Source organism: Betta splendens, chromosome 19, assembly GCF_900634795.4.
Source record: "Betta splendens chromosome 19, fBetSpl5.4, whole genome shotgun sequence".
Classification (NCBI taxonomy): domain Eukaryota; kingdom Metazoa; phylum Chordata; class Actinopteri; order Anabantiformes; family Osphronemidae; genus Betta; species Betta splendens.
The window spans coordinates 5,300,105-5,310,317 of NC_040898.2; the positions used below are offsets into that span (position 1 = coordinate 5,300,105).

A 10,213-nucleotide genomic window follows, 5' to 3' on the forward strand; every position below is an offset into this window, starting at 1 on the left:
GCATTGTGGGTATTGTAGGATATCTATCTTAGGAATGAACCAGGTGACTGTTGTGTTCTTCTAGGATGTGGAGCCAGTCCCAGTGCCACGGAGTGAGACCGCGTGCACCAGACCAGAGTTGGAGCAGACAAGCTGTAATGTTCCCATCGTCCACTAGAGGGCGCCAACAGCCAATCAGGGAGCAGCAGCTGTACACTAACGTTAGAAACTTATCCCCCGTGCTGCAGTGATGATGATGTTACCCCAGAAACCATTACAGAAAAGTCCCACCAAAGTTCAGGCAATATTTGGGTGAGGCTGATTCTCTACTTAAGGATTAAAAAAAAATACCATGATGTTGTAAAAACAAGTTCCTGCCTATGGGCAAAGCTTCATGAGGCAGTGGGGAGGCTTGGTTCTGGCCCGTCTGCAAACTCGCACCCATCAGTTTGTGCTGCAGGTACAGGAAATCCAGATAAAGGGCCAACTGAATTTGAATGTTGCTCAATTTTATGTGTGTGTGACGCCATTGTCAGGGAAGTCTTTAACTCCTTCATGGAAACATTACTAAATTATAATATTTAGCAAAACTCTGTTAGTTAGCAACAAATTAGCTCAAGTTAGTTACAGTAAGACTCAGTTCTTTTTAGTTTTACTCCTGCTTTAAATGAAGCCTAAATTTTAATTTTACTTTTACTATTTTGGCCCAGTTTGACCCCTTGTCAGGTAGTTTTTGGTGATGATTTGTATTATATGTATTCCTTTATGGAAGTTGAGGAAAATTACAACCAACTAAGTTTTACCTCGTGTAACCTCTTGCCTGAGGGCCTGTCACTGGATTATGTTCTACTTCTTAGCATCCCTGTTATTTGACTCCATCATTTCCTCTGCGTCTGTAGCCCCGAGATGTATCCGTCCTCACAGGGTTTGACAGGACTTTATTAATTCCGACTTGCTATGAAAGCGTCTCATTTGTAAACGACAGGTTCAGACCGAGAGCCGTGGGTGGCGAGCTGACTGCTTCCTGTCCTGGGGAAGTTTGAAACAACACACACACACACACACACACACGCATAATATCACTTACAGTTCAGCGCCTAGAACATTATAGCTAATGAAAACAAGCATTTTGGCCAGGTAGGAGAAATAACAACGCTCGATTTCCAGGAAAGACACACAACTAGTAGATGTTTGTATAAAGACACATGCAAACTAAGACTTTCAGCAGATTTGAGATAAATAGGGTTTATTTGCTTGTCCTGCACAGACACACGCAGCGCGGCTTGCCAAAAGATCATCGCGTCTGCATGAAGAACAAACTATTTCCCGCACAAACAGCGGCTCAGCATGACTCCACTGTTATTGCGCAGGAAGGCAGTCTAATAGCTCGCCTGTCCTTAGCTGAACTGCAGAGGGAACCGGTCGAAGTAGCTTAACTAATGAAAGAAACAAGCACCTCCAGTTGTTACTACACACACACACACACACACACACACTGTGGGCCACATCACCTGATCTGCAAAGGTTTTTTTAGTAGCACTGTCCTCGTTTCACCTCCGCTGGCTCACGGGTCGGATTTGGAAAAGGGTGTATTCGCAGCTGCTGCTGTTGTAACCGCGGTGGTGTTGAGACGCGGGGGCTTCAGCAACGAGAGCCGCCACAGCAGTTCACGAAAAACCCCGCCATGAGACTCCAAATCCTGCTAAACACGCAACAACCACACCAACGCCACGTGTGAGCCAGCAGCAGTTGAAACCCCTCAATCGGTGCAATCTAAAGCACAAGACTGGACAGTCAGTGCTTTGCTGAAGCCACCAGCAGCTGGAAACGCCCTCTTCCTCTCTGCCACTGGTGCCCACCGCCTCCTCTGACCTTCTGACCTCCAGCCACGAGTCCATCATAACTGGAATCAGGGTCCAAACTGAAGAGCTTGCAGAGTCACATGCTGGTGTCCAATGATGTTTAACTGAAATCTTTCCTGTAGTTTGATCAAGACTCGTCTTTTTTACATTTTCTGATCAGCAACTGGGCATTTCTCATATATTGTGTCTAAAATATTAAACATGTAACTCTGCATTTTGACATCACCCAGTATGACTTGATATAAGGACAATACACGCATATACTTCTGTATAGTCACAGGTCCTGGTCCTTTTCTTTAAAGCGTCACAGCATAGTATCAAGAGAACTGGCTTCATTTGCAGATGTGTAATTTCCTGTCAGTACAAGTCCCTCGCTCGTGTTAAAATACATACAAATGCAACACAATTAATGTTTACACTTTCATTTGTGAAGCAAAGATATATAAACAGTGTATTGTGTAAATAGTAATGAAGACACAGAAATGAGGAATGTGGAAAATGAGACTTTTCTTCTACTGACCTAAACAAACCAAACCGTGCTAGAAAATAAAACTAGGTAGAGCGTTACACTCACTGACCACTTTATAAGGTACGCCTGTACCTGTAGATACTTGATTTTATGGTAGACGTTTACACTGGCTTCTCCACGGAACACACTTGAATAATCAGAGTTGGACAAGCAGCGGGACAGAGGAGCAGGAGTTGATGAGAGATTTGTGATATACACGTTTTTTTTAATTAAATACTGGAAAAAGTCATGTCTTCATAAAAATTGATTAAAATTAAAAAAAATCTCCCCTCATGATAGTTACAATTATAGAAAAATAAAATACCAGTTAATAATATATTTACCGTTGGGAATACAATAAACGCTTTTCTTAGTTATGGTTTTATTCTAGAGCACACGTTCATAAGGAAATATAGCGTTTATCTGGTAACTGCTTCGTATCTGTGCTTCTTTTGGCTTTTATTCATTTATTGCCTCATTTTTAAAGAACCCGTTTCCCCTTTTACTCGCGCGCCTCCGTGCGTCTTTGCGCGCAGCGCGCGCCGGCGCCGGATCGAGCCCTCTAAGGGTTAAACGGGGTTACCAGCAATTATTTTAACAGGCAGGTGCCCCAGCACGAAGCTTCCCACTGACTTTCAGAGACAGCTCCTAGGTGACACGAGTAAACTTGGCGAGTGGCGTTAGCGGCGGTGGCTGCAGATGGGTGGTATAAATAGAGCATCGCCGGTGCAGGAGTGGGATAACAAACCGGATTGATCAGCTGACGCGCACCGCCCTGACTCGCAGACTCACACGCGCGCGTGATTTGTTCGTTCGTCTTTAACCTTCTTTCGTCTCCTCTTCGACCTGCTGGATCACACAACTCTCACAGCTGCTTTGCTGATTTTTTTTTTTTTTTTTTTGAAATCTCCTCCACTTGTTGAGCGTCGTTCCGCCCTGGAGATGTGGCGGATGCTGTTTCCACGGTGGATCTGTTTCCTGGCGTGCGCGTCTGTGTGGATGGAGGCGCGGGTCCGAGCTCTGCCCCGCATCACCTACTCCCACGCGGGCATCTGCCCCAATGACATGAACCCCAACCTGTGGGTGGACGCCATGAGCACCTGCACGCGCGAGTGCGAATCTGACCAGGTACAGTAACTCTTGAGACGTCGGCAACGCGTTTTACGCACGTCTGCTTTAGAGATTTGAACCTTCTTAAAATCGTAAAAGAATAAAATGTTCGGCGTGTTTCTGAGTCGACTCCGTAGCTGCCGAATGTGACGTTCTCCATCTGGGATCTCTCTCTCCTCCCGCAGGAGTGCGAGCCCTTCGAGAAGTGCTGCCAGAACGTGTGCGGCACGCGGAGCTGCGTGGCCGCGCGCTACGTGGACGGGAACAAGGGTCCCGTGGGGATGCCCGACGAGGCCACGTGCGCCAGCTTCATGTGCCCGCAGCAGGGGTCCGAGTGCGACGTGTGGGACGGCCAGCCCGTGTGCAAATGCCGGGACCGGTGCGAGAGGGAGCCCCACTTCACGTGCGCCTCCGACGGCATGACCTACTACAACAAGTGCTACATGGACGCGGAGGCGTGCTCCAAGGGCGTCGTCCTCACCGTGGTCACGTGCCGCTTCCACCTCACCTGGCCGAACACCAGCCCCGCGTTGCCCCGGGCGACCACCCCGGGCCCCACCACCGCGCCGCAGGCGACCAGCTTCTCCGTGCCGCCCGCGGCGCCCGTCCTCGTGGGCGGCCCCACCCTCCAGACGGTGAGCGTGGGCGACACGGCCAGCTTCCTGTGCGACGTGACGGGCGCCCCGCGGCCGGACGTCACCTGGGAGAAGCGGCTGCCCGAGGGCGCGGAGCGGGTGGTGATGAGCCCCAACCACGTGCGTGGGAACATGGTGGTCACCAACATCGGCCAGCTGGTCATCTACAACGCACAGCCGCGAGACTCGGGCGTCTACACGTGCACGGCGCGGAACCCGTCCGGCTCGGTGAGGGCCGACCACCCACTCGCCGTCCTGCCCCCGGACCCACGCCCGGCAGAGGACACGGACACCCGCTGCCCGCCCGCGGGGTGCGTGAAACCCCCGGATGACCCGCGGGGCTGCGGGAGTGAGCTGGAGAAAGTCTCCTGGTACTTCGAGGCGAACAACAACAGCTGCTTGGCCCACGCCCACTGCCACGGCGGTGGGGAGGTGATGGAGACGCACGAGGAGTGCATGCGGTGCTGCGGCCCGGAGCTGTCGGGCCCGTGCGGCCTCCCCAGCCTGCAGGGGCCCTGCAAAGCGTACGAGCCGCGCTGGGCCTACAGCGGCGCCCTGCGGCAGTGCCGCTCCTTCATCTACGGGGGCTGCGAGGGCAACGGCAACAACTTCGAGTCGAGGGAGGCGTGCGAGGAAGCGTGCCCCCACCCCACGCGCCACCGCTGCAAAGCCTGCAAGCCGAGGGGCAAGATGGTGGCGAGCTTCTGCCGCAGCGACTTCGCGATCGTGGGCCGCATGACGGACGTGACGGAGGAGCGCGACTCCGGCCACGCGCTCGTGGCCGTGGAGGAGATCCTGAAGGACGACAAGATGGGCCTGCGCTTCCTGGGCCACGAGCCCCTGGAGGTCACCTTCGTCAACGTGGACTGGAGCTGCCCGTGCCCGAACGTCACGGGCGCCGCCGCGGAGGGGCCGCTCATCGTCATGGGCGACGCGCGCGACGGCGTGGCCGTGATCCAGCCGGAGAGCTACGTGGGCGCGTCCAGCCCGCGGCGCGTGCGGAAGCTGAGGGAGCTCGCCTCCAAGAGCGCGTGCGACATCCTCAAAGCGATGACTCCCAGCCCCGAGTAGAGCAGCCGCATTTGCATATTCTGCGACCCCGCGTTCTCAGCATTCGTGGTTCTGTTTCGACTTGTTTCGAGTTTTTTTGTTTTTCCTTCCTGCCGCATTTAACGAATTAATCGGGCTGCGTCGGATCGGGACCGCCGTGATGTGGGGCTGCGTGCACGCGCAGAAGTGCGTGCGCCGCGTTGCTGCTGTTGATTGAAATACCACGCGCGCAGGAGACATTCATCACGATAAAGCCCACAGACTGTGTCAATCACCTCTCCTGCCTGCAGCAAATGGAGCCTGCAGACGCGCACCGAGGAACCCAACAGCCATAATTAGATTAGGATCCATTATCAGTCTATTTATTGTATAATATGTATTATTAAGCTTATTGTTCTGCCAACGTTCTTAAAAATTGAACCTAAGCTCATCAAATTCATACATTGGTTGTAACATATTTTATTAATCACTTTTTTACTTTTATATATTTATTATTAAACCCTTTTTTACTTCTGTGACGTGTAAAGAATGAAGATGAATAAATAAATAAACATGTTACATTTTTCTCCAGTCTCCTTCCATATATAAATATATATAACGACTCCATGTACCTGTGTGGTGACTCTGACAGGCCGTGATAAAAGAGATGAGGGAATAGCGTATTCTCAGCCCACCCAGGCTTTCTCTTCATACCTAAAACCCCCGAGCGAAGCCCATCCAGGCCAAAGACCCCGGTGGCATTGTAAAAACTTCACCCTCCTCATCCCGTCTAATTGGGTAAAGGAGCCCGAGCTGTAAACCTCAGATCCACTCCCATACGAAAGCTATGTGTTTCATGTGGTGCCAGCCGGCGTCTCCGGGTTAGTGGGAACGGGCCTCGGTGGGCTTCGAGGAGGGGGTTCCGCCTCCCACGTGGGACTCTGTTTCTCCCATTCAGAGCGGCGCTGGAGGCGGGAGACGCATCGGCCGGTCCCCCCTCTGCCAAAAACCACCTGGGCGCTCGGAGCCGCACTTCAGCAGCTGTTGAGAAATAGCAGATCCTCGGATCACCTCGGGAAGGAATGTAAATACAGTTCATCTTCAAGTTTGACTTCGTTGACGTCTCATCAGTCGCTGATCTCGACTCAAACTGTGATGAAGAGACTCATTCCTTTGGACCTTTTCAATTGGAGCCAAAGCACCAATTTTGATAATGCTGGTTTATTTTTGATGCTATCAAGTCTGAATAAAAACTCAAATACTGTACAAGCCACTCGCTCGTGTCCCTCCGATGCTTGAACGGGATCCAACTGCTAAAGTTTACAGGACCGGACCTGTGATTAGAAGCAACGCTATCAAACCAAAACCCATCAAAACAACCCCAAAGGCCATGAAAGTATTTTTCTTCTCCTCCGCTTTCCCAGCACTTATAAAAAAGCACCTTTCACCACATCAATGCGTAGTCTGGGGTCTACAAAGGCACAATTTATTATCAATTAAAATTCAGCATATTCAAAACATGTGTGATCCTTATTTTTCAGGCACTTTTATGTTTGTCTAATTTGAGCTGGGCCGAGCGATCGGCTGCAGGAGTTATGCTTTGATATGCGGCGCAGAGGGTTGGCTTATATTTTTTTTTTCTCTTCTTCTGGGGTTTTGTCGACGGGACGGGTTCACCGCGTTCACCGGCGCGGTTCACTCGAGGCGCCCGGCGCAGACCTGCAGCAGGTAGAACAGGCGGCGAGCGGAGCACCTGCTGGATGAATCATCCACGCGGGTGGTTCAGGACCTTTGATTCATGACCTGCGTCTGTTATGGTCATATCATCCGGGACGTCCATTGAAGACGTACAGTAGCGTCTCACGCGCACATGAAGCAATATTTCATGGTGCGGCCACAGCAGCTGAAAGGCTTGAAGCTGGTAGGTGGTAGCGTGGGAGGCCAGGAATGATCCAGGAATACTGTCACTTCCCTGAATGAGTGGCCTCAGAAATCCCCAATCAGTGCTCAGAGGTTGACAGATGTTCATTCCAACAAATGGTCCAAATGCTCGGTGTCATAACTACGTTTCTTATGGGAAACACTGATGTTTGTTGCTCATTTCAGGTCACACCTGCGAATGCATTTACCAAATAAAACAGTGTAAATCAATGATTGGGTAAAGTGGTGAATGCATGAATGGAATATACAGCTCTATCTGACCTGCAGTGCTTTTTGCTGCAGTGCAGGTGGTGTGGTCGTGGGGTTGGAGAGGCTACGTGAACCACAGCGCCCTCTGGTGTCGGGTGCAGGTACAGCATTGAGCAACAGCAACACGGTACGGTTGTGTCTGAAGATAGAACGGACGAGAATGGAATGTAGACTAGAATATAATATTATTATACTGTGTAGACACATGCAGGGGAAATAGGATTGAGTTTATTAGTAGAGGACAAAATGTTCAGCTATGACTAAGGGGATCGTTCGGCCAACTGATGCAGCAACGCTTCATGTCCACTAGAGGGCAGCACGCGCTCGCAGAATCAGCCACTTACAGTACAGGCCATAAGGAGACAGTCACCAGAGCTGGTTCTTAGTTCAGGTGATGCAGGAACACGTTCTGGGCGTTTTATCAGTCTCTGCTGGATGGAAGCTGCTGTCTTGGGCCCAGATCATTGAGAATGCGATGATTGTGCTCTCCGGACGGACCGCAGGTCGCTCCGCTGCCCGTCCAGCAGCTGGATTACGCGTTCCACAAGCCCCTAAGCCTGCGGTCACTTCCGGTTCACTGCTGCTGTCCTTATGTAATGAAAAACCTGGGACAACGTAGAACCACACACACATGCACGCACGCGCGCGCGCACACACACACACACACACACACACACACACACACACACACACACACACACACACACACACACACACACACACACTGCAATTCAGCAACTTGCACCGCTCGCAGAAAACCTGTGACTGACTGGTGATAAATGAGGGGAGAAGGTGCATCCTACCGTCATTTATTTCTCTGTCACGTGGTGACTGTCCTTGACTTCGTGCTCCTGAAAATTTCTTTTGGTGTCATTAAGTTGTTTTTTTTTTTATGCGTAATGAGATCAGATCGGATGCTGTGGAACCGTGGACGTCAGGTTGCGTAACAGTGGCGTGGATTTCACGTTAAACATTTAATTCGGAGAATCACACTTGCAGCCGCGTGTTCCTCAGAGCGAGTGGTGTCTGTGCGCGCTCTTGGGGGAGGAGGGGGGGGGGCGCGTCGCCGCATATGCAGGCGCTCGCCCACTCCTTCATAGTGTTTTATTTTTGGAACAGCACACAGGCTGGTCAGGAATAGCACAGCAGTCAAGTGGAATGGCTTGACAGCCCGGAAGGCCAGTGTCCCCCCCCCCCGTCTCCGGTCCCCCCCCCCCCTCCGCCGCTCCGCTCCAGACAGGGAGCGAGCTCAAGTTGCCTGAGTGTGTCTGGTCCAATCACTCACCGTGGCTCCCGGAGCCACCGTGACCCGAATCCATCCCCTCTCCTTTCTTACGCAATCCCCTCCACCGGAGCGGCAGAGAGGCTTCTGTTCTAAATCTCCAGTGCCCCGCTTCTGTTGCATGCATTATGCAATCCGCTTTGGAAGTTTAATCAGGCTGCCCGCGCGTCACACAGAGGGGAGGGGGGGGGGGGGATCAATACGTGATCCATCGGCGAACCGTGTTACCAGCAGAGTAAACAGGGGAGTCAGAGCAGAGCTGTGCGCTGCGGGGAGCGAACTAAACCAACACTCACCAGCTTGTTTCAGCAGATCTCACTAAATATTATAATTAATTGGTCACCAATTGCATCCTGTTAATTTATTCAAGTATTAAGTCCACAATTGCTTTGAATGTTATATTTTTGTACATGATGAGGTCTATTTGTATTTATTTAAATGTTTCATTTGTGTAGATGAAGCTAAACAGGAGCTCCAACTGAGAAAATGTAATTAATTGATTATTCATAATGAGCGTCTCACATTATTTTTGGATTCCTGATTGTTTTGTATTGTACACATTGTAACCAAACGCATTCTCCGGGTCACCCTCACATTTAAACAGGGCCTTAGCATCGTTTATATAAATGAAATAGGATGCTCACTAATCTCTAAAGCAGCGATCCCGTCCTAATCAGTGCCGTTGTTATAATTAGAAAATAAAGTAGCAGACATTTCTGCGTCGTTAAAACACAAATAGGAAAATGTCTCCAGCCTCCAGAGTGTAAAACGCTTCTGCTCTGCGTCGGCAGAGAACTTCATTAATTCCTACATGGTGTCAGCTGAGTCGTCTTCCTCTCCTGGCTCCATTGTTTGCAGGCTCTGAATAATTTCTTGTGTTAAAGTAGAGCAAAGCCCTTAAATCCAGATTTCCCTCGCTTATCCCGTCATTTCTCTCATTCCCTCGTTCACTCCCCTCCAGTCGTTGCACCCGTTCCTCTGTACGTATCAGTGATTCTCTATCCTGTCAGAGCGGAGTATTACTCCAAGGAGCTGCTGCTGTAGTGAAAAGTGAGAAAAAAAAAAATCATATTAATCTTCTAATCTCCTGGCAGCTCAGCTTGAAACAATTGAACTTGTCTGTATCACGGGGATTTTCTCCTCACTTACTTTTACTTACTCGATACTTGTTCGGAGTGATTCACCTTCCCACGTCTTGCTTGTTCAACAGATACTCACAAAAACGATGTCATTTAAGAATCAGTGCTCAATTTACACGTTGGTTTAATGAGCAGTGCTGTCTTTCTAAGGACCAGGGAACGGGGCCCCACCTCCACCCTCACTATTTGTAACTTATTTAACTTATTTTATTTATTTATGTAACTATTTATAAATTATTTTGATTTTATTTCAATTTATTTACCAACACATTCATGTGACTTTTTTCCATTTAAGATAAAATAAGAGCCATCCCCTCACTGGGGAAGCAGTGGGCAGCCAATATGTATCAGACATCACTTTTCCTTGTGCAGTAGCCCTGAAATCCCATCAGAGTCTTGATTAATGTCATATTGTCGTCTTACAGTATGTCGTAGAAAACGTAGTCTGGTATGTTGTCAAAAACATGCCTACTGTAGGT

The 10,213-nt window shown here is 49.9% G+C and overlaps 1 protein-coding gene and 1 long non-coding RNA gene across 2 annotated transcripts; one reads left to right on the top strand and one right to left on the bottom strand.

The window, feature by feature from the left end:
• Positions 1-2,919: 2,919 nt before the first annotated feature.
• LOC114845462 (WAP, Kazal, immunoglobulin, Kunitz and NTR domain-containing protein 2-like) lies at positions 2,920-5,710 on the top strand. The gene is made up of 2 exons (XM_029133499.3): positions 2,920-3,477; positions 3,645-5,710. Exons 1-2 carry the CDS (start codon positions 3,292-3,294, stop codon positions 5,163-5,165), a joined length of 1,707 nt encoding a protein of 568 aa, XP_028989332.1. The 5' UTR covers positions 2,920-3,291; the 3' UTR covers positions 5,166-5,710.
• Positions 5,711-6,588: 878 nt separating this feature from the next.
• Positions 6,589-8,352, bottom strand: LOC114845463 (uncharacterized). The gene is made up of 4 exons (XR_003783893.3): positions 8,117-8,352; positions 7,658-7,918; positions 7,326-7,452; positions 6,589-7,236 (listed from the first exon to the last, which is right to left on the bottom strand). It is a non-coding gene; the product is annotated as an uncharacterized LOC114845463 (long non-coding RNA).
• Positions 8,353-10,213: the final 1,861 nt, after the last annotated feature.

Bases quoted from the DNA above. Each gene is read 5' to 3' on its own strand.
- LOC114845462 (XM_029133499.3), top strand. From the start codon at position 3,292: ATGTGGCGGATGCTGTTTCCACGGTGGATCTGTTTCCTGGCGTGCGCG. The intron at 3,478-3,644 runs GTACAGTAACTC...CTCCTCCCGCAG, and splicing joins GCGAGTGCGAATCTGACCAG to GAGTGCGAGCCCTTCGAGAA.